This window comes from Takifugu rubripes, chromosome 18 (genome assembly GCF_901000725.2).
Source record: "Takifugu rubripes chromosome 18, fTakRub1.2, whole genome shotgun sequence".
Lineage (NCBI taxonomy): Eukaryota > Metazoa > Chordata > Actinopteri > Tetraodontiformes > Tetraodontidae > Takifugu > Takifugu rubripes.
The window spans coordinates 10,040,522-10,062,379 of record NC_042302.1 but is presented as its reverse complement, the minus strand read 5'-3'; the positions used below and the strand labels follow the sequence as shown (position 1 = coordinate 10,062,379).

The 21,858-nt window shown below is 55.3% G+C and overlaps 3 protein-coding genes and 2 long non-coding RNA genes across 12 annotated transcripts; 1 reads left to right on the top strand and 4 right to left on the bottom strand.

Annotated features, from left to right (window-relative positions):
• Positions 1-5,104: 5,104 nt before the first annotated feature.
• On the bottom strand, positions 5,105-6,935 carry LOC115246600 (uncharacterized). 2 transcript variants are annotated; one of them, XR_003885711.1, is made up of 5 exons: positions 6,813-6,935; positions 6,485-6,714; positions 6,174-6,333; positions 5,536-5,647; positions 5,105-5,256 (listed from the first exon to the last, which is right to left on the bottom strand). It is a non-coding gene; the product is annotated as an uncharacterized lncRNA (long non-coding RNA). The 2 variants fall into 2 exon arrangements; XR_003885710.1 differs by having other exon boundaries at positions 6,485-6,935.
• Positions 6,936-7,044: 109 nt separating this feature from the next.
• On the top strand, positions 7,045-10,869 carry nup50 (nucleoporin 50). Of its 5 annotated transcripts, XM_029825531.1 has the most exons (9): positions 7,045-7,235; positions 7,899-7,975; positions 8,109-8,192; positions 8,267-8,441; positions 8,623-8,845; positions 8,960-9,192; positions 9,335-9,419; positions 9,490-9,608; positions 10,270-10,869. In XM_029825531.1, exons 1-9 carry the CDS (start codon positions 7,082-7,084, stop codon positions 10,467-10,469), a joined length of 1,350 nt encoding a protein of 449 aa, XP_029681391.1. In that variant the 5' UTR covers positions 7,045-7,081; the 3' UTR covers positions 10,470-10,869. The 5 variants fall into 5 exon arrangements, with proteins under 5 accessions (XP_029681391.1, XP_029681388.1, XP_029681387.1 ...); XM_029825528.1 differs by having other exon boundaries at positions 7,046-7,235; positions 7,902-7,975; positions 8,623-9,192; XM_029825527.1 differs by having other exon boundaries at positions 7,046-7,235; positions 8,623-9,192.
• Positions 7,596-8,704, bottom strand: LOC115246606 (uncharacterized). Its single transcript, XR_003885719.1, has 2 exons — positions 8,592-8,704; positions 7,596-8,528 (listed from the first exon to the last, which is right to left on the bottom strand). It is a non-coding gene; the product is annotated as an uncharacterized lncRNA (long non-coding RNA).
• An 89-nt stretch (positions 10,870-10,958) lies between the features above and the next one.
• On the bottom strand, positions 10,959-16,252 carry kiaa0930. 3 transcript variants are annotated; one of them, XR_003885708.1, is made up of 12 exons: positions 16,012-16,252; positions 15,370-15,699; positions 14,151-14,299; positions 13,953-14,057; positions 13,430-13,507; positions 13,258-13,359; positions 12,998-13,138; positions 12,700-12,888; positions 12,416-12,575; positions 12,134-12,289; positions 11,755-12,052; positions 10,959-11,666 (listed from the first exon to the last, which is right to left on the bottom strand). XR_003885708.1 is itself a non-coding variant. In XM_011617748.2 (11 exons), the coding sequence occupies exons 2-11, from the start codon at positions 15,509-15,511 to the stop codon at positions 12,012-12,014; spliced, it is 1,263 nt and encodes a 420-aa protein (XP_011616050.1). In that variant the 5' UTR covers positions 15,512-15,699; positions 16,012-16,252; the 3' UTR covers positions 10,959-12,011. The 3 variants fall into 3 exon arrangements, 2 of the variants coding, with proteins under 2 accessions (XP_011616050.1, XP_011616052.1); XM_011617748.2 differs by having other exon boundaries at positions 10,959-12,052; XM_011617750.2 differs by having other exon boundaries at positions 10,959-12,052; positions 16,122-16,234.
• Positions 16,253-16,917: 665 nt separating this feature from the next.
• Positions 16,918-20,994, bottom strand: fbxo7 (F-box protein 7). Its single transcript, XM_011617751.2, has 10 exons — positions 20,545-20,994; positions 19,461-19,583; positions 19,184-19,388; positions 18,910-19,113; positions 18,235-18,379; positions 18,073-18,156; positions 17,914-18,009; positions 17,515-17,691; positions 17,406-17,446; positions 16,918-17,325 (listed from the first exon to the last, which is right to left on the bottom strand). The coding sequence occupies exons 2-10, from the start codon at positions 19,580-19,582 to the stop codon at positions 17,011-17,013; spliced, it is 1,389 nt and encodes a 462-aa protein (XP_011616053.1). The 5' UTR covers position 19,583; positions 20,545-20,994; the 3' UTR covers positions 16,918-17,010.
• Positions 20,995-21,858: the final 864 nt, after the last annotated feature.

Below are 21,858 nucleotides of genomic sequence, written 5' to 3'. Positions count from 1 at the left end.
ATTAATTAGATGGTTGTGTCTTGAATTCACCAGGTCATCATTGGAAATGAGAAACTGTTCTCATTTAATCTTCCTGCTAAAAGAGATTGAAATGAAGAAAAATTCTGTTTTTCATCCTGATGAAACCAAATGAGTTGTAATGTTGTTTGTAAATGAAATGTAATCTCCTTTTAATAAAGCCACCGACAGCAACATTCCACACACAAGTTGAAGTTACATTTGTGGAAGATCAGATCAGATGGGGGCAGTTGTTCATCTGTGGCTGCAGCTTGTTCAGGAATCAAACATGGCAGCAGCAGCGACACTCAGGTCTCACTGAGGGGGGAGGACGAGGCTCAACACACATAAACCACAGTGACGCGAATCATCCATCCAAATGAGTTTTAGTGTCGTGTCTTTGCAGACAAAGAGCCCGAATGTGGCAGTTTGTCCTCAGAAAAGAAGGCTCCGTTCCCCCGCCGGTGCCCCTCTCTGCCGCCTCCATGCACTCCTCTTCCCGCCTTCTGGACACACGCCCGTTTCTTATTGGTCCAGGCGGCCGCTGGAGTGCGCGAGGGAAGAGAAGGGGCGGGAAGAGCGATCCAATCAAGAGTTGTATTTGCGGATGGACATGGGAAAGAACCAATGAACAGACAGGTAGTGCGGGATGGGCGGGGCAACGCGAAGATGTGACGCGAGAGTTGATGAGGAGAAGAGATGGCATTTAGTGTCTGACTTTATTGTTGACCAAAATCATGAACTTCAAAGCTCTGAGTCTTAAAGAATCTCCAGATAAACAAGGCTCCTGTTTTTGATGGATACAATGAACACGCAGCTGTCCGGTTCTTCTGCAGCACCGTGCACAGCAGCGGCAGACATTGTTGCTGCGTCTCCACATCCTGGAGCTGTTGTCGGGTATCAGATCCGTCACCCAGCGCCACAGGCGAGGCGAAGGCTCCATCATGAAACCTCAGCAAAGTTAGAGTTTGCAGGCAGCGCGCAGCGCGCGGACCCTCCCCCACCCGGACCGTCTGCTGCTACATCAGCTGCTCGGTTTCATTTCACGGCTGAGCGGTGAAACTCCTCCAGTCTGCTTCTCCATCCTGCACGGCTCTCACTCCCCCAGACTCACCCTCTCACTCCCTCAGACTCTCACTCCCCCAGACTCTCACCCTCTCACTCCCCCAGACTCTCACTCCCCCAGACTCTCACCCTCTCACCCTCTCACTCCCTCAGACTCTCACCCTCTCACTCCCTCAGACCCTTACCCTCTCACCCTCTCACTCCCCCAGACTCTCACCCTCTCACTCCCTCAGACTCTCACCCTCTCACTCCCTCAGACTCACCCTCTCACTCCCTCAGACCCACCCTCTCACTCCCTCAGACTCACCCTCTCACTCCCTCAGACTCACCCTCTCTCTCCCTCAGACTCTCACCCTCTCACTCCCTCAGACTCTCACCCTCTCACTACCCCAGACTCTCACCCTCTCACTCCCTCAGACTCTCACCCTCTCACTCCCTCAGACTCACCCTCTCACTCCCTCAGACTCTCACCCTCTCACTACCCCAGACTCTCACCCCCTCACTACCCCAGACTCTCACCCTCTCACTCCTCTAGACTCTCACCCTCTCACTCCCCCAGACTCTCACCCCCTCACTACCCCAGACTCTCACCCTCTCACTCCTCTAGACTCTCACCCTCTCACTCCCCCAGACTCTCACCCTCTCACTCCCTCAGACTCTCACCCTCTCACTCCCCCAGACTCTCACCCTCTCACTCCCTCAGACTCTCACCCTCTCACTCCCTCAGACTCTCACCCTCTCACTCCCTCAGACTCACCCTCTCACTCCCTCAGACCCACCCTCTCACTCCCTCAGACTCACCCTCTCACTCCCTCAGACTCACCCTCTCTCTCCCTCAGACTCTCACCCTCTCACTCCCTCAGACTCTCACCCTCTCACTACCCCAGACTCTCACCCTCTCACTCCCTCAGACTCTCACCCTCTCACTCCCTCAGACTCACCCTCTCACTCCCTCAGACCCACCCTCTCACTCCCTCAGACTCACCCTCTCACTCCCTCAGACTCTCACTCCCTCAGACTCTCACCCTCTCACTCCCTCAGACTCTCACCCTCTCACTCCCTCAGACTCTCACCCTCTCACTCCCTCAGACTCTCACCCTCTCACTCCCCCAGACTCTCACCCTCTCACTACCCCAGACTCTCACCCCCTCACTACCCCAGACTCTCACCCTCTCACTCCTCTAGACTCTCACCCTCTCACTCCCCCAGACTCTCACCCTCTCACTCCCTCAGACTCTCACCCTCTCACTCCCTCAGACTCTCACCCTCTCACTCCCTCAGACTCTCACCCTCTCACTCCCTCAGACTCACCCTCTCACTCCCTCAGACCCACCCTCTCACTCCCTCAGACTCACCCTCTCACTCCCTCAGACTCACCCTCTCTCTCCCTCAGACTCTCACCCTCTCACTCCCTCAGACTCTCACCCTCTCACTACCCCAGACTCTCACCCTCTCACTCCCTCAGACTCTCACCCTCTCACTCCCTCAGACTCACCCTCTCACTCCCTCAGACCCACCCTCTCACTCCCTCAGACTCACCCTCTCACTCCCTCAGACTCACCCTCTCTCTCCCCCAGACTCTCACCCTCTCACTCCATCAGACTCTTACCCTCTCACTACCCCAGACTCTCACCCTCTCACTACCCCAGACTCTCACCCTCTCACTACCCCAGACTCTCACCCTCTCACTCCCTCAGACTCTCACCCTCTCACTACCCCAGACTCTTACCCTCTCACTACCCCAGACTCTCACCCTCTCACTCCCTCAGACTCTCACCCTCTCACTCCTCTAGACTCTCACCCTCTCACTACCCCAGACTCTCACCCTCTCACTCCCTCAGACTCACCCTCTCACTCCCTCAGACTCTCACCCTCTCACTCCCTCAGACTCACCCTCTCACTCCCTCAGACTCTCACCCTCTCACTCCTCTAGACTCTCACCCTCTCACTACCCCAGACTCTCACCCTCTCACTCCCTCAGACTCACCCTCTCACTCCCTAAGACTCACCCTCTCACTCCCTCAGACTCTCACCCTCTCACTCCCCCAGACTCTCACCCCCTCACTACCCCAGACTCTCACCCTCTCACTCCTCTAGACTCTCACCCTCTCACTACCCCAGACTCTCACCCTCTCACTCCCTCAGACTCTCACCCTCTCACTCCCTCAGACTCACCCTCTCACTCCCTCAGACTCTCACCCTCTCACTCCTCTAGACTCTCACCCTCTCACTACCCCAGACTCTCACCCTCTCACTCCCTCAGACTCTCACCCTCTCACTCCCTCAGACTCTCACCCTCTCACTCCCCCAGACTCTCACCCTCTCACTACCCCAGACTCTCACCCCCTCACTACCCCAGACTCTCACCCTCTCACTCCTCTAGACTCTCACCCTCTCACTCCCCCAGACTCTCACCCTCTCACTCCCTCAGACTCTCACCCTCTCACTCCCTCAGACTCTCACCCTCTCACTCCCCCAGACTCTCACCCTCTCACTCCCTCAGACTCTCACCCTCTCACTCCCTCAGACTCACCCTCTCACTCCCTCAGACCCACCCTCTCACTCCCTCAGACTCACCCTCTCTCTCCCTCAGACTCTCACCCTCTCACTCCCTCAGACTCTCACCCTCTCACTACCCCAGACTCTCACCCTCTCACTCCCTCAGACTCTCACCCTCTCACTCCCTCAGACTCACCCTCTCACTCCCTCAGACCCACCCTCTCACTCCCTCAGACTCACCCTCTCACTCCCTCAGACTCACCCTCTCTCTCCCTCAGACTCTCACCCTCTCACTCCCTCAGACTCTCACCCTCTCACTACCCCAGACTCTCACCCTCTCACTCCCTCAGACTCTCACCCTCTCACTACCCCAGACTCTCACCCTCTCACTACCCCAGACTCTCACCCTCTCACTCCCTCAGACTCTTACCCTCTCACTACCCCAGACTCTTACCCTCTCACTACCCCAGACTCTCACCCTCTCACTCCCTCAGACTCTCACCCTCTCACTCCTCTAGACTCTCACCCTCTCACTACCCCAGACTCTCACCCTCTCACTCCCTCAGACTCACCCTCTCACTCCCTCAGACTCTCACCCTCTCACTCCCTCAGACTCACCCTCTCACTCCCTCAGACTCTCACCCTCTCACTCCTCTAGACTCTCACCCTCTCACTACCCCAGACTCTCACCCTCTCACTCCCTCAGACTCACCCTCTCACTCCCTAAGACTCACCCTCTCACTCCCTCAGACTCTCACCCTCTCACTCCCCCAGACTCTCACCCCCTCACTACCCCAGACTCTCACCCTCTCACTCCTCTAGACTCTCACCCTCTCACTACCCCAGACTCTCACCCTCTCACTCCCTCAGACTCACCCTCTCACTCCCTCAGACTCTCACCCTCTCACTCCTCTAGACTCTCACCCTCTCACTACCCCAGACTCTCACCCTCTCACTCCCTCAGACTCTCACCCTCTTACTCCCTCAGACTCTCACCCTCTCACTCCCCCAGACTCTCACCCTCTCACTACCCCAGACTCTCACCCCCTCACTACCCCAGACTCTCACCCTCTCACTCCTCTAGACTCTCACCCTCTCACTCCCCCAGACTCTCACCCTCTCACTCCCTCAGACTCTCACCCTCTCACTCCCTCAGACTCTCACCCTCTCACTACCCCAGACTCTCACTCTCTCACCCCCTCACAACCCCAGACTCTCACTCTCTCACCCCCTCACTACCCCAGACTCTCACTCTCTCACCCCCTCACTACCCCAGAATCTCACCCTCTCACTACCCCAGACTCTCACCCCCTCACTACCCCAGAATCTCACCCTCTCACTACCCCAGACTCTCACCCCCTCACTACCCCAGACTCTCACTCTCTCACCCTCTCACTCCCCCAGGCTCTCACCCCCTCACTACCCCAGACTCTCACTCTCTCACCCTCTCACTCCCCCAGACTCTCACCCCCTCACTACCACAGACTCTCACTCTCTCACCCTCTCACTCCCCCAGACTCTCACCCTCTCACTACCCCAGACTCTCACCCCCTCACTACCCCAGACTCTCACTCTCTCACCCTCTCACTCTCCCAGCCTTGCTCACACACCCAGACTCACCCTTTCACCTGTCAGACGTCTGATTCGGGCTGTGGAACGTCTGCATCCCTTCAGACCTTCTGTCCTTCCCAGTATCTAAAATGAGTAGATATGAATTCCATTTCAGTTTATTACAATTACACAAAGCATTTATGACCTGTACACACGTGTAATTATGTTTATGTTTTCAGGAGAAGACATCTGTATTTATGTGATAGGATATATTATATTGGGATGATTGTTTTAATTAAACAAATGAGGCAGAATGAGAACAATAAAACTAAATAAAACAGAGCAGAATGATGCTTTTTAAATGAGTGGTTCTGGTCATGTGACTAATCTTGTCACTTCCTGATTGTGTTGCGAGAGGTTTACTCTTAGTCAAGGGATTCTCTGGACCCCAACGGAAACCATCTGCCAGTGCTGGCTCGGACCACAGAGGCTCGGCTGGACCTGGACTGAGCTGGACCCACCCAAGCTCCCGGGTCTGAACAGACAAAATAAGAGTCCTCACAAAGATAGATGTTTGTGTATGCACACTGTTGTCAACAGCAAAACTAGGAACCTGGTTGTTGAACAGCTTGTATTTCTCAGATTTTTACTTAATATATCATTAATTAAGATGAATAACGTGAACAATGTGAGTTAAGGTGGATGAAGGTTAACTGGAGCTAACTGTGGTACAGCTAACTGTATGAAATGTGCTTTATTTTCATGTCTGAAGGATTAAAAAGGCAGAAACGTCAAGATGCAAATGCCTGTAATGACAATCATTAGTTGTGTTTCCTGATTACGGATTCATTTTTGACTCATTTAAACAGACCTGAGCGTTAAACAACCTGTTTGGGAAAGAAAACGACGGCGTGTGTGAATGATGCCATCAAAGAGAATCAGTAATTAGTGGGAGGAGCTTGTGGATGAAAGAATTTTTGAAACATAAGACAAAATAAGTGAGTTCTAAGGGACTGACTGATGAAAACAGTCAGTAAATGAACGGATGTTGGTTTCCTCACCTCGTCGGTCATGGTCAACGTTGACCTTCTTCGTAGCGGTGGATCAGCCTCAGGACATCCGCTCCCACGATGTGGCCCTCTTATCTGGGGGCTCCAGGGCCGAGCTGAGAGGCCCCCAGCTTCTGAGCACAGCAGGGAGCAACAGACAGAACCTCAGCATCTGAAACCCAAAAAGAAAAACTTGTCCTTCATATCCGTGACGATTGATCGGTCACATGTTAGTGACGCGCGTAGCACGACACTGATGTGGGCTGTTGCAGGAACACTTGTGTGATGCAGACTTGCTAATTAGCCAGTAGATTCATCCTCACCATCTCGCCTGGTCCTCCCTCCAGTCCAGGGTTCGTCACACAGACACAATAACTGGACCTTTTCTTTCCAAATCTCTCTCATCCTCACATGTTGGCTGTTCCTGTTCCCTTTTTCCACAGCCAAATCTCTCCTTTGGGCCTCTCCAGCTGGTCAGGGGTCTCCTGCTGCAGTTCAGGCCCACAGCTCCCTTCCTCTTCTGCAGCACCTGTTCCTGTTTGGCAGCCTGTTCCTGTTTGGAGATGAGCCATCTGCTGCCCAGTTTGGCACCATTTTAGCCCCAGTCCCTCCAGTCCCTCCAGTCCCTCCAGTCTGTGCACCCATCCTCACCTCCATGTCTGAACCAGCGCCGCAGAGATGGATGGACCACAATAGGGTTTTGGTTGCTGGAGTCACCAGCAGGGTCTAATGTCTCCGGGCTTTACCTGCAGCTGAGCTGCGTTTCCCGGAGCTTCTGGTTCTGAAGTCAAAACAAGGAAATAAAAGCTTATAGGTGGAAAAAGATGATCGTGGACTACAAATCCCACCATGCGCCCAGGGAAATGTGTGCTGCGCATGCGCGATATGTGGGGCGCGGGAACTCACGCAGATGTTCCGCTATGCGAAATGGCGCTGTGAGCGGGGCTCGTTCAAAACACGGCCGTCCTCACCTGTTCCGGCGGTTAAAGCTGACGCGTTCGGCGCTTGGAGAGTTCGGAGATCTGCCCAGAAGCAACGGTTGGACTTTAGTGTACAGGAAGCATCTTCAAACTGGTAATTTGTTCCCGCCACTCTTCGGCGTTAGCTTCGAGTGTGCCCTGGACGTGTTAGCCGTTAGCCATTAGCTGATGTCCGGGCCCGGTTAGCATCAGAACTGCGAACGAGCACCGGCAAACAGGTCCAGCTCAAACGGTACCGTGGAGGGGTAAAAACCACCCGAGCGCGGCCAGCTAAGCAGGAGTCGCGCACGTTTCCAACGTTAATTTCATTCAAGACGCTGAAGTTCCGGTGCTAATGTGAGGAAATGACCGGTTAGCCTGCTAATTAGCTGGGCAGAGTCGGTTCCCACCGTGCTGGTTCTGGTTCTGGTTCTGGTTCGAGGGTTCGGAAAGATGCAGTAATGATCTCATTAGTGCGCAGTAGCCACTCAGATTTTATTAGATGACTTTTATTACATTAAATCATAAATCTGAAGTGGGACTAAATCTTTTTCATTAAAAAACCGAAATCAAACGTTTGACAGTTTGATTTTGTCCTTCTGACACTTTCAGTACCGTTAAAGATCAGAATTATTAAAATAGTTTTCAAATAGCTAAAAGGCCACTTAGTTTAAAAAACAATCAGTGTTGGTCGGGAAAGTTCTGGGGAGGTTCTGTACTGTGGTGACTCTTTATCCCGGAGAGTTTTGGGTTTTTTGGTGATATTTGATCTTCTCAGCAGCAGCGATGGCGAAGAGGATCGCTGATAAAGAGCTGACGGACCGGAACTGGGATCAGGAGGAGGAGGGAGAGGAGGTGAGTCAGAACCAGAACCCTTCAGCAGCCAGGTTCACTAACTCTTCACCTCCTCATTAATTGGAGCTGCTCAATAATTAGACAAATGTAAATGGTTCAGCCGGGTTAACCTCAGCCTGTCGTCACCCGTCAGGCCGGAACCTTTTCCATCGCCACCGACGACGTGCTGAAGAGCCGAGCCATCAAGAAGGCCAAACGCAGGAACACGGGCGGCGAGGTAACGCAGCGGGTCGGCCGCCTGCTCCTGCTCCTGCAGCCGCCTGCTCCTACTTTTCCTTCTTCTCCTTCCAGACTGACACCAGCACCACCTTCAAAGGGTTCAAGGGATTCTCTTTGACCCCCAGCTCGGTCACAGCAGCCTTCTCCGGCATCGGGACCAGCGCGGCGTTCACAGGTGTGACCAACGGGAAGCTGCCGTCGTTGGGAGGAGTCTCTGCTCACGCCGCAGGTGAGGGGAGGCTCACAGGTGAGGGGAGGCTCACAGGTGACCTGCTGCCCATCAGGACTCTGGTGTGGCTTGTACATCTGGATCGGGACCTGTCCCGGCACCGACCTGTAGCGTCTTCACTCATTTACCTGCATTTTCCAGGTGAGTGAGTAAGGGGCGGGGCCTCACCTCTGATCCAATGTTCCTCTGGCTTCCTCAGGGCTGATGTTTAGCAGCGCCTCCTCCAGCGATGTCAAATCCAAGCAGACCAACGGCGCCACGCCTCCAAGCTCCGCCTCCTGCAGCGAGTACAACAAACAGCTGACGGCTCTGAACTGCTCCGTGCGGGACTGGATCACCAAGCACGTCAACGACAACCCTCTGTGTGACCTCAACCCCATCTTCCGGGACTACGAACGCCACCTGGCCAGCATCGAGCGCAAGTACGGCGTGGGCTCTGCAGACGGAGGGTGTGAGGAGAAGAAAGTGGCCCCGCCCCCTGCTGCTGCACCTTCATCCTCCTCCTCCTCCTCCGCTGCTGCTCTCTTTTCCTTCAGCAGAAGCCCAACAGAGATCAAAGCCCCCCCAGGTGTGACCTTTAACTTCGGTCAGAAGGTGGACGGCCCGGTTCTGGCCTCCGTGGGGTCCAGCCCGGTTCTGGCCTCCGTGGGGTCCAGCCCGTCCCCCCCAGGTTTCTCCTTCGCCTCCTCCCCTCAGAGCTCGCTGTTCGGAGCTGCGGCGGCGCCGTCGCTGAGCGGCGCCAGGAGCAAGGACGCCCGGGAGGCTCAAGGTGTTTAAACCCTCCATCACTGAGCAGCTGAACTCAATGACACCGGTTCTGCTCCACAACCGCCAGAGAGCAGTTTTTACTGTCAACAGGAAATGATGTCATCAGACAGGAAGTCTCAAACTTGATGTGGTTTCTTTTCTAGAGGAACGTGAGGATGAGGAGTCTGACGAGCCACCCAAACCCGAGGTGAAGGAGGTCCAGGAGAAAGATGCCTTCTACTCCAAAAAGTGGGTTTCTTCTTCTCTTGTTGCAGCATAAATGGATGTTTGAGATGTTTGAGCAGCTGACGTCTTCCAGGTGTAAACTCTTCTACAAGAAGGATGCAGAGTTCAAGGAGAAGGGCGTCGGGACGCTCCACCTCAAACTGACCCAGCACGGAAAAACTCAGCTGATCATCCGCGCCGACACCAACCTGGGTGAGTAGAGTGGGCGGAGCCTCCGGCAGGTGGCCACGCGAGCACGCGGCGCCACCTGCTGGACAACAAACGCTTCCTGTCATCGGCTCTCATTCATGAATCGTTGGGAAATTAGCAAACGATTCACACACACGCCACCAAAACCTGCTCTGGGTTCAGGAACACGGGGAACTGGGATCTGGGTGACGAGGTAAAAACATGTTTCCTGTCGTGGGCGAGCAGAGGTGTGACGGACAGGCAGCTTCTCTGCCGACCCCAGAACCAGGATCCAGGTCCAGAGAAAGTGGGTTCACATAAAACCGTTCACATAGAGACCAGCGTGGCGGGAATGATCGGACAGAACCCGAACCCTGATGGATGAAGGGTCACACTTACCTGAGTGGTCATCTCAGGTGCTCCACCCACACAGGTGCTCCACCCACACAGGTGCCCCACCCACACAGGTGCCCCACCCACACAGGTGCCCCACCCACACAGGTGCCCCACCCACACAGGTGCTCCACCCACACAGGTGCTCCACCCACACGGTTGATCCGGTTAGTCGCGACCAACAGATGGGAGCTACTAAAACCCTTTGGTGAATGAGAGCCGGTGCGTGCAGGACCAGTAGAAGGTCCGTTAGCAGCAGAACCAGAACTAGCGGTGTGGTTCTCCCCCACAGGGAACATCCTGCTCAACATCATCGTGCAGGCGTCCATCCTGTGCACACGAGTGGGCAAGAACAACGTGATGCTGATGTGCGTTCCCAACCCACCTGTGGACGAGAAGAACCCCGACACACCCGTCCCGCTGCTGGTCCGAGTGAAGACCGCCGAGGACGCAGACGAGCTTCACAAGGTCCTGGAGGAGAAGAAGAGTTGAAGCCCCGCCCCCGGTGGCGTGTGGAAGGCGCTGTCCTCGCTTTGTCATCATACTGTGAATGTTTGTTAGCTTTGAGTCTCTCGGCTACATTCCTACGGTCAACGCTGCTGTTTTTAACTTCCTGTTTTACTCTTGACTTGAAGTGAGCAGATCATCACTTCCTGTTTGGGGGAACGCTCCAAATTAAAGGTTCACTCGATTTGGTTTTACAAATTAAAACTTGCAGTAACGATTAACTTGCGAAAGGACGGCATGTTTTTTTTTCTCTGAAACTATTTATTGAACTTGGCGTGACGCTTCAGCGGCGTGTTGGCGCGCCCTCGTGTGGCCTTCAGGTGACGGCGCCGGGGACCTCACCTCTGTTCAAACCTTTATCGTAGAATAAATGTCAACAAACCTGTGTCCTCAGCTTCCTGCTTTGGCTTGGCCAACGTTAGCATGCAGCACATTAGCATATTAGCGCTGATAACGGCGGGAAAACAGGACACGTTTTCTGTAGGAAAATGTGTATTTGAATAAATTAAAGGTACATGAATGTGAGGAAGCAGCAACACCAGAACACGTGCACAGTGTGTGTGTGTGTGTGCATACAAATGCTGGGGACAGGAACATGTAACAAAGAAGGTTGAAAAGGTTCTAAAAGCTTCATTTGTACAGTGCAAAGTGGTTCTGCTGACTCGGGGTTAAAGCCACGCGGACATTCAGCTGGACCAGCTACAAACGACACCGCAGCAGAACAAAGTGCTTCCATCCCAGCGGATCAACACCCACAGACTGACGATTCTGTTCCTGACATCACGGGAACCAGTTCAGGTCCAGTTAGCGGCGCCGCGGCTCCGTTTCTTTAGCACAGACGCAGCTTTAAGGCTTCAAACATCCAATTCTTTATCTTCCAGTTTCCCTTTAAAACTTTGTGGTTTTCAAGTTTCTCCCAGTTTGATCTCAGATAAAAACCTCAACGTCATCAAAGCTTCTTCCCACATCTAAATTTCAGCCCAGTGTTTGGCGGTGGCGCCCCTGCTGCCCCCTGCAGGCCGGGGGAGGAACAACCACCAAAGGAGAAGGTTGCTGACAGGAAACGTGTGGATGGAAGACGGAGCTGCAGGCGTAGCGACCGGCGTCGCTACGGTTACGTTAAACCCTGAAGCTCGGACGCCGTGAGGAAAGTAACTGCTGGCTGGGCTGATGCTGACACATCTGGAAATGATCAGAAATTACAGTGAGTTTGACCTCTGACCTCACCTGCCGACGGCGTCAAACGGCTGCTTCCGGTCAGAAACAGAACCTTCAGTCGAGGCGTCTCCGTGACAACCGCGGCAGGATCACTACAACAACACATTCTTCGCGTCCTGCCAGACCGCCGCTCCGAGGTCTCCACGGAGACGACCTCTGACCCAGCAGGAACTGAAAGGGAGGCACTTCTCGGAATGGCTGGTTGGTGTTCGTCGCCCCGGACGGCCGGAGCGCCGGGCTGCTGTCGTCCCGGGGGCCTGATGTCGGAGGCACTTGGTGCTGATGCTCGGACGCGCCGCCGCGCCGCCGCTATGTCATCAGGATAGGCTTCTGCCGCACCTCCAGGATGTCTGAGGCCAGAACGACAACGAGCACGGGTCAGCACCACGCGGGGGCTGTGTTTGCTGGGGCGCGTGCACGTGACCTCTGACCTGTGGTGATGCGGTGCAGTGGCAGTGTGACGTAGGTCAGGTGAGAGTACAACAGGAAGTAGTCTTCAGCGCGGTTCAGCTTGAGCCAGGACCCCACCAGGGAGCGTCCGGTCCCCGACAGCGAGCGCGAGCGCAGGTTGGTGGCCGTGTGGAGATCTGGAACAGGCGGGTCATGTGACGCTCATGTGACGCTCATGTGACGCAGCAGGTTCCAGGTGACTAGGAGCTGCTGCTGCCCCCTTCAGGCTGCAGGCGCCACTACAGCGCTCCGGCAGCACCTACCTTCGTCTTCCTCCTCCCTGAAGAATTCCTCGCTGTCGTTGGCCGAGTGAGACTTCTTCATCTCTGCGATTCGGTTTCGGGGAACTTTGCGCCTCAGAGACGGTGAGAAAAAGGAGGGGCGGTTCTTCTCTGGGGTGGGGGGGGTGCTGAACGATGTCACCTGCAGAAAGACAAGCGTCCAATCAGACGCCTGAAATCTTGTCACCGGGGATGGAAGCAGAAGGTCCCGGGGACACGATTCGCCATCGGGTTTCCTGTCAAACAGGAAGTGCAGCGGCGCTCACCCTCTCGTGCACGGGGGACGCCTGGTCCTCCTCGGTGCCGCACGGAGACGTGTCCCCCGTCGGCACCCTGCTGACGGCCATCTCGGCGTGACCTTTGCCCTGCGGACCCTTCATCCTCACAAACTCCATGTTGTTGTACTTGTAGAAGCCGAACGACATCCGCTGCGCCATCTTAGCAGCGACGCTCACCTGCAGACACGTCACGTGATCGAGGTGTCGGCACCAGAAGCCGCGAGACGAGCCGCCATGTTGGCGCGCTCCGCAGAAACGTGCCAACGGCGTGAGCCGCCCTGCTCACCCGGTTGTCGTAGACCTTCTTGAGGGCCTCGTAGCGGATGGAGCCCTGGAAGATGACGCCCTGGAAGGTGTTGCCCTTGTCGCTGGCCACCAGCTCCACACACACCATCTCGCCTTCGCCCACCGTCATGTCGCTGAAAACCTGCCGCGGCGTTGACAGACACCCGTCAGCGTCACTACCTGGTCCACCAGAACCATCCGTGCTGGTGCTGGAGGCCTCGTCTGGACTCATCCATCACCCACAGTCACGCATGAGTTCACCTCCTCAAAGTTGTCGATCATGAAGAAAATGTTGGGGTAGCTCATCTTTGACTCCTCCCCTTTGCTGTCCATGGCGTGTTTGCTGGGAGACGCAAACACTTCCTGCACAGACAGGTAAGACGGCCCCTTAATGCCTGTCGCCATGGCGACGCCCGCCAGGCGGCGCTCTTACCTGGCACTTCTTCTTGTGGATGTGGATGTCGCCGGCGTCTGTGCGCGTGCAGACGGCGCAGGTGACCACGTAGTCCAGCTGGCAGACAGACGGGTCAGATGTGGAGGTGAGCGCTCACCAGTGGCGTAACAACAGCGTAACAACAGCGTAACAGCAGCGTAACAGCAGCGTAACAGCAGCGTAACAGCAGCGTAACAGCAGCGTAACAACAGCGTAACAGCAGCGTAACAGCAGCGTAACAGCAGCGTAACAACAGCGTAACAACAGCGTAACAACAGCGTAACAGCAGCGTAACAACAGCGTAACAGCAGCGTAACAGCAGCGTAACAACAGCGTAACAGCAGCGTAACAACAGCGTAACAACAGCGTAACAACAGCGTAACAGCAGCGTAACAACAGCGTAACAACAGCGTAACAACAGCGTAACAGCAGCGTAACAACAGCGTAACAACAGCGTAACAGCAGCGTAACAGCAGCGTAACAACAGCGTAACAGCAGCGTAACAACAGCGTAACAGCCTCACCTTCTGCAGGATGAGGTTCAGGTAGACGCTCTCCTCCCAGTCGATGTCTGGGTCTCCCAGGCCCGGAAGCTTCTTGGAGTCTCTCCTGTAGACCTCCACCTCCACCTGAGCAGGTCACAGGTCACAGGTCACGAGCCCAATGCTCCACAGCCGGCAGCTGTTATTACACTGTTATTATCGCATCACTTTACAACCGACCTTCTTTCCTTCGCTGTTGTCGGCGCCGACGTAGGCCGGCTTCCTGCGGACGTAGAACAGCATGTCGTCCTGCGGCGGCGCCAGCTTCTCCATGAAGTAGGTGGAGAACATCCAGGTCCAGAAGACGATGCGGTCGTCTTTGAAACAACCTGCGAACAGCACAGCACCACATGGAACCGGGCCTGCTGCAGAGCAACTGTTGCTAGGCGACCAGGCAGGACAGCATGGCGTTTGTTCATGTTTGGGTCAGTTCCTCAGGGTCCTCCAGGAGTCCAGAGGGCCCCCAGAACACCCCCTGCTGTCGGCAGGCCTCAGCTCACCCGACCACTGACCCAATAGAACCTGACAGAACCTCCCACAGTGAGGAAGGTCCAGAAAAGGACCTCAGAACTGTCCAGAGGCAGGAAGCTCTCAGACAGCTGAAGGACAGGACATTCAGAAGAACAAGGTTTTGCACCCGAGACCACAAAAGGTTCTGTTTGCCACACGGAGCCAACTGTTGCTCCCATGACGGTGGCCTCACATTTGTCATGTGACCACATGAGATGAATAAACATCATGTGACCTGCTGCAGCACTCTGGACCAGAACAGGTCTGACTTTTAAAGGGCATCTGGAGGCCCTGCAGTCACGTGACCGCTCGATTAATCAATGACAACCAAAGTTCAACGTGTTTAAAGATCTACTCTAGAGCGGAGGGATACGCTGCTGCCTCAGCACGCTCAGACTCCTCCAGAAAAATAAGGTTTCCATTGGAATCCTGAAGATCAGAGCAGCAGAACCGAGCCGGATGGGTTAGCTCCGGAGCTAACGGCTGCTGTCGCTGATGACATCATCCACTGTGAACAAAGCGCCGCTGTTCCAATCATCAAAGACAAAAGAGCAGATATGACGTCATCGTCTCAACTCCCCACTAATTAAGGAGCTGTTAGCATTAGCCGCAGTCATTTAGCTGAAGCTATAACCGCCACCTGTTAGCCTCTGTTCTACCCTGGGACCTGTTAGCATTAGCATCAGTCTTGTTCTTCGCAAAAGTGACAATTTTCAGATTTTCCAGTAACTTTAATAATCAAAATATCTGTAAAGAATGGAACTTTGATCCGATTATGTTTAGGCCGAATCGCTGCAGTGTGAACCGTCAGATGACCACCGGGGTTTGGGGGCTTCACCTCCCGCTCCAGCCACCCGATCATCCCCGGACCAACCGTCCCACAGCTCACCCAGGCCGCTGAGCTCCTGTCGGAGGTTCAGCCGGGTCCTCTCGTCCGCGATGGCCTTCAGCATCTGCTGCAGGGACCCGTCCAGCTCGCCGTTCTCCTCCGCTGGCCCGACAGCCTGACACAAACCGGGGAAGGACGCCATCTCCGGGCTGGGATCATGACATTCCGCGGCTTCGCGGCGGGGAACAGGCGTCTAACCGCGGCGCTGCAGCGGGCAGAGGAGGAGGGGGAGTCGGTACCGGTCCGGTCCGTTCTTCTGGAGCTCACTGATGTCGGCCCCACGGGGGGGTTCTGCTCCCTCTGATCAGCTGGAAACACCCCTCACACTTCCTGTAAAAACACGAGACTCTTAAAGAGACAGAACACGCGCGTCTCCGACAGCTCATCGAGATCCAGCTCGGAGAGATTCTGGTTCCGGCCCAACAGAACAAATATAACAACTGCTCTAGTTTTCTGAATCAACTGCAGTTTATCCTGACGACTCCCAAAACAACAATAACAATCTGAGAATATTCCTAATTCTACCAAGTTTACGGGACATCGGAACACATTTTACATGCAAACATTTTCCTGCGCGTTTCACGTTATGACGAAAACGATCGAACATCTTCCGGTAGATCACGGATCATAAATCCAACGCACCCCTAGAGGAAACGCGCTGACCCCGCCCACCGCGGAGGAGGGGCTGGTGCTCGCGGCTTCTTCGTGGTTAATAAATGTCGAGATGAGCGAATGGAAAACTAACTACGAACCGCGAAGGTTTCAGCTCGTTTCTAAACCGGAAATTGGCGAAGAAACTCTGTCAACGACACGTCGAATAACGTTGGTTAAAGTAAGAAAAAGAGGGATTCTGTTGAGGCGCAGCTCCGAGGAGCGGACACTCACGCGGGTAGTGACGCCGCAGCCACGTGACCGTGACAGCTTGACATAGTGGACTGCGCCAAACTCCGCCCGCCCACAGGAAACCTCGTTGCTGCTGTGGTGGAGTGAAAAACGAGCGCACCCATTGTTTGAAGACAAAAGATGACGTCATTTTCTGTTCTTAGTCTAAAAAATGACAACTAATAAAGTTTAATGAAGGGGGCGGGGCTAGCTGGGCTGAGAAGAGCAGGGTTGCTGGTTGGAGTCCCAGCACACCTTCAGAGCACTACCGAGGTACCCTTGAGCAAGGTGCCCCCCCCACGTGACCCCGACAGGGTCAAAGTTAAGACGAGAATGTTTGATTAAAGTCGATTGTGTGATTTTACTTTCACAACATTAACGAAGAGTTCGTGTTTCGTTATTGAACATTTACTCTCTTTAGCATCGTGCTAGCTATGCTGGTCCTGCCCGAGAACAGAAAGCGACAGACAGGTTTCTCTCACCTGCATCACGCGTGTCCCCCCCCAAATGAGGCTAGGCTAATGATGCTAGGCTAATGAGGCTACACAGGCTCCATCTCTCCCGTCACCATCAACATTTTTCCTTTAATGTTGCCAAACTCAACACATCTTCTCCTAAATGGCCCCATTTTCCATGTAAAACAATGTAATTATGAAACTTTAGAAGTGCAATTTCGCTGCAGCTGTCTCTTTATTTTCTCTGACAGGAAGTAGCGGCAGTAAGGAATGACTGACTTCCTGTCTCACTCCGGCGGCCTGCTCAGATGAACCCTCTCCGGATGTTGGCTCCGCCCCCGCCGGGCTGCCAGGATCTGCCCGATATGGTGGGAGGTTGTCTGTCCAGATCAGGAAACGGGCTCATGGGGTCATAGCGAGGGCGGGGCAGGATGCCCTGGGGGAGGGGTCCAAAGGGGAAGTTTGGTCTCTGGTCGTACTCGCCCCCGATGATCCCGGGGACGGGCGGGAAGAACGTCGGAGGGGTGAAGACGCCTCGGGGGTTGGGGTACAGGGGCGGGAGGAAGCACTCGTGCGAGCGCCGCACAGCGCTCCGGCTTTTATACGACCGCCTGTAGACCTGAAGGCAGACAGACGGCGTTAGCGCCGAGGCCCCGCCCACAACCACCAACGAAGACACGGCGGAAAATAAACAATCACCTCTTTCCAGTCTGTGTCCCTGGACCTGCCAGCATGTGAATCTGGACACACACAACATGGTTAGTGGCCGGGGGGCGTGGCCTGTCGGGGCACCTGTCGGCGGTCTCACCTCTGAAGTCTCTGCAGTACAGGTGTCTCCACAGCGCCGTGTCGCGGGTGATGGCGCCGAAGTGTCGGCAGACGGCGGACAGCATCACCACAGAGCGCACGTCGAGCAGCCGGAAGACTCGCAGGAGCAGCTCCGGAGGAAGAGCGGTCAGGCCGAACGCCACGGGGAGCGCCATCGCTGAAGGACGCCACAGAGAAACGAGTCACAACCTTCTCGTTAGCTTCATGCTAACGGGAGTGCTACACGACCAGGTCATGTGACCAGCAGCCATGGCGCTTTTAATTCCAAAGATCAAATCATGAAGTCACGCTCGCCCACGAGGTCACTTCCTGCTTACGTCTGATTGGACAGAGCTACATTAACACCTCTAGAGTCAGACAGTGGTGGCGCTGGCGTTACCGTGGCGAGCGGCGGTGATCAGCGGGTACGCCACCTGGTCTTTGAAGACTCGAGACAGCTTGTTCAGCTCTTTGAAGGCTGCGGCTGCGCTGTCACCTGGAGGAAGAGCAGACGTTAGTGACGCACCACACCTGTGTCAGGCCACGCCTCCTCCTGTACCTGGCCACGCCTCCGTCACGTAGCTGCTGGGATCCACACACAGTTTACACACCGAGTCAGCTGATTGGTTCACCTCCAGCAGCCCTGCGGCGCCAACAGCACAACGTTTTCACCGGACGGCGGCGGAACCAAATGAACGTGGCGACGGAGTATTGATCTGACCGTTGATGATGAGGGCGGAGCCCATACTGACCGCCACCATCACGACCACGCTGTCGCCACACAGGCGGTGGGAGTACTGCAGCTTATAGACTCCGCCTCCACACCGCCAACCTGCAGGCATCTCAGCAGGTTTCAGCTGACTGTCCTGCACACACACACACACACACACACACACACACACACACAGAGACACACACACACACAGACACACAGAGACACACACACACACAGACAGACACACACACAGACACACAGAGACACACACACAGACAGACACACACACAGACACACAGAGACACACACAGACAGACACACACACAGACACACACACACACACACACACACACAGACAGACAGACACACACACACACAGACACACACAGACACACACACACAGACAGACACAGACACACACACACACACACAGACACACACAGACAGACACACACACAGAGACACACACACACAGACACACACAGACACACACACACACAGACAGACACACACACACACAGAGACACACACACACACAGACACACACACACACACACAGACAGACACAGAGACACACACACACAGACACACACACACACAGACACACACACACAGACAGACACACACGTCACCCCCTCCTCTGCCATCTGTCTCCGCCCACTCGGCGCCCTCCCTGCTCACCTGGGGGCTGAAGCCCGTCTCGATCATCAGCAGGTTGGCGGCGACCACGAGGGCGTCGCCGGGGCCGCTCACCTGAGCCGAGTGGTAGAGCAGCTCCAGGGACCACGGCGCCTGACCTTCGTCCGTCTCGCTGCACAGCATCGGCTCCCAGCAGGACGCCGCCGGGCCCGGCGCCTGGTCCGAGTCTGTGGAGGCGCCGCTCGCCTGGCAGATCCATCCAGTGGATCAGAACATTCCGAAATCAAACATCTGGGAGTTTTGCTTCCTGGCTCACCTGGTTTGTTGCCATGGCAACAGCCTGCTCTGAGTGGCCTCCCCCATCATCCGCCCTGTCGGGAGCGTCTGCAGCCATCAGGGCGGCCCGGATCAGGGCGACCCGGATCAGGTCTCCAGAGACGATTCCACAGGAGGCCAGAGTCTGGCCGGTGTCTTCCAGGGGTTCTGATCCGTTCAGGGACAAACTGATCTCCGTTTCTGCACTGAGACCCACACAGGAAACACATCAAGCTCGCGCCCACGAGGTGCTGGAGACACCACGGCCCGGTTCTGACCTGAGTCCAACAGAAGGCAGAACCGTCTCTCTGATGAGAAGAGTGAGTTCTGTCAGACTGGGTTCTTCTCCCTGGAGCTCCAGTCTGGTGTTCTGTCCCTGGACCTGGACCCTGAGCTTCATGCTGGAACAGGAGAACACCAGACCCGTGTTAAAGCTGGACCAGCTCGCTTTACACTCAGGCCTCCTCCAGCTGCTCGTGCCCCCAGAACCCCAACCCCCCAGAACCCTACCCCCACAGAACCCTACCCCCACAGAACCCTAACCCCCAGAACTCTACCCCCCCAGAACCCCAACCCCCCAGAACCCTACCCCCCCAGAACCCTAACCCCCAGAACTCTACCCCCCCAGAACCCTTCCCCCCCCAGAACCCCAACCCCCCAGAACCCTACCCCCCCAGAACCCTAACCCCCAGAACTCTACCCCCCCCCCCCCCCCACAGAACTCTACCCCCCCAGAACTCTAACCCCCAGAACTCTACCCCCCCAGAACCCTAACCCCCAGAACTCTACCCCCCCAGAACCAGACTTCAAACCTGAGGCGGGAGTAAAGCTCACAGGCTGATTAATGATCAATGTCCCCTGGCTTCGATTCTTGGTAGATCAAAGGAAAAAGTCCCTTCTGGAGTCATCAATGTTTGACATCAATGTTTCCTGAAAACCTCATTAAACTCCGATCAGAACCTTTCGAGTTAGTTTGTTCTTCGTCCTTGATTGATTGATAAAGGCCGCTGTCACGTGACCTGCTTGATAACCGTACCGACTTCGTCTCAGTGACGTCATCACCCGGCTGTTTTGTTATTGACGCAAACGATCGTGTGAATGTTGCGTTGATAAGCTAATGTTCTTGTTATTCAAAAGTGACATCCCATAAACTAAACAAAGCGAAGAATAAAGCAACATCACGAGTCTGTTTTCATTTTCGTTTCTGCTGTTAGCTCGCTTCGGCTAATGCTAACTAACGTTCACATTCAAAGCTGCGCAACGGACGTTTGAGCGCTAAAGCTGCGTCGTCTCCTCAGAGAATTCACTCGCGTCGCTTTTGTTCCGTCACAAACGTCGGGCCGCGGCCACCAAGACACTTACATGAACGTTAAAATGAAATATGTCCAAATTATTCTCCGACTTTTCTATCACTCAATACAAACAGCAGCTAAACAAGATGCGTCATTCTGGCCACCGGCACGTGCTTCCGGTTAGCGAAGGGAACCTTCCAAAATAAAAGCTTCCGAACTGTATGCGGCTGATCCCCTCGATGCTCGCTGCCAGTGTTGACTGAAGGAACTTGGTGCTGCTCAGTCTCCACAGCAGCACCATCAGTGCTCAGAGCAGCACACGTCCCTGGGCCCCGTGTTGGGGGTGATGGTGCTGCTGTGAGGTCCCTGGTGGCCTGGCCGGCCCAGTTCGTGGATCAGCTGGATGATGGTCTTGATCTCTGTGCTTCAGTCTGAACAGTGTTCTAAGTAAGTCCTTACTCCTCAGGTGTCCCCAGGTCTCCTCAGGTCTCCTCAGGTGTCCCCAGGTCTCCTCAGGTGTCCCCAGGTGTCCCCAGGTCTCCTCAGGTGTCCCCAGGTCTCCTCAGGTGCCCCCAGGTCTCCTCAGGTGTCCCCAGGTCTCCTCACGTGTCCCCAGGTCTCCTCAGGTCTCCTCAGGTGTCCCCAGGTCTCCTCAGGTGTCCCCAGGTCTCCTCACGTGTCCCCAGGTCTCCTCAGGTCTCCTCAGGTGTCCCCAGGTCTCCTCACTTGTCCCCAGGTCTCCTCAGGTCTCCTCACGTGTCCCCAGGTCTCCTCACGTGTCCCCAGGTCTCCTCAGGTGTCCTCAGGTGTCCCCAGGTGTCCTCAGGTCTCCCCAGGTCTCCTCAGGTGTCCCCAGGTGTCCTCACGTGTCCCCAGGTCTCCTCACGTGTCCCCAGGTCTCCTCAGGTCTCCTCACGTGTCCCCAGGTCTCCTCAGGTGTCCCCAGGTCTCCTCAGGTCTCCTCAGGTGTCCCCAGGTCTCCTCAGGTGTCCTCAGGTGTCCCCAGGTGTCCTCAGGTCTCCTCACATGTCCTCAGGTCTCCTCACGTGTCCCCAGGTCTCCTCAGGTCTCCTCAGGTGTCCCCAGGTCTCCTCAGGTGTCCCCAGGTCTCCTCAGGTCTCCTCAGGTGTCCCCAGGTCTCCTCAGGTGTCCTCAGGTGTCCCCAGGTGTCCTCAGGTCTCCTCACGTGTCCCCAGGTCTCCTCACGTGTCCCCAGGTGTCCCCAGGTCTCCTCAGGTGTCCCCAGGTCTCCTCAGGTCTCCTCAGGTGTCCCCAGGTCTCCTCACGTGTCCCCAGGTCTCCCCAGGTCTCCTCAGGTCTCCTCACGTGTCCCCAGGTCTCCCCAGGTCTCCTCACGTGTCCCCAGGTCTCCTCAGGTCTCCTC

Bases quoted from the DNA above. Each gene is read 5' to 3' on its own strand.
- nup50 (XM_029825527.1), top strand. From the start codon at position 7,082: ATGCGAAATGGCGCTGTGAGCGGGGCTCGTTCAAAACACGGCCGTCCT. The intron at 7,976-8,108 runs GTGAGTCAGAAC...GTCACCCGTCAG, and splicing joins AGGAGGAGGAGGGAGAGGAG to GCCGGAACCTTTTCCATCGC. The intron at 9,420-9,489 runs GTGGGTTTCTTC...GACGTCTTCCAG, and splicing joins GATGCCTTCTACTCCAAAAA to GTGTAAACTCTTCTACAAGA.
- fbxo7 (XM_011617751.2), bottom strand. From the start codon at position 19,582: ATGAAGCTCAGGGTCCAGGTCCAGGGACAGAACACCAGACTGGAGCTC. The intron at 17,692-17,913 runs GTAACGCCAGCG...GGCGTCCTTCAG, and splicing joins GATCACCGCCGCTCGCCACG to CGATGGCGCTCCCCGTGGCG. The intron at 17,447-17,514 runs GTGAGACCGCCG...GTGTGTGTCCAG, and splicing joins GTACTGCAGAGACTTCAGAG to ATTCACATGCTGGCAGGTCC.
- kiaa0930 (XM_011617748.2), bottom strand. From the start codon at position 15,511: ATGGCGTCCTTCCCCGGTTTGTGTCAGGCTGTCGGGCCAGCGGAGGAG. The intron at 14,300-15,369 runs GTGAGCTGTGGG...TGCTGTTCGCAG, and splicing joins ACAGGAGCTCAGCGGCCTGG to GTTGTTTCAAAGACGACCGC. The intron at 12,889-12,997 runs GTGAGCAGGGCG...ACGTGTCTGCAG, and splicing joins AGAAGGTCTACGACAACCGG to GTGAGCGTCGCTGCTAAGAT.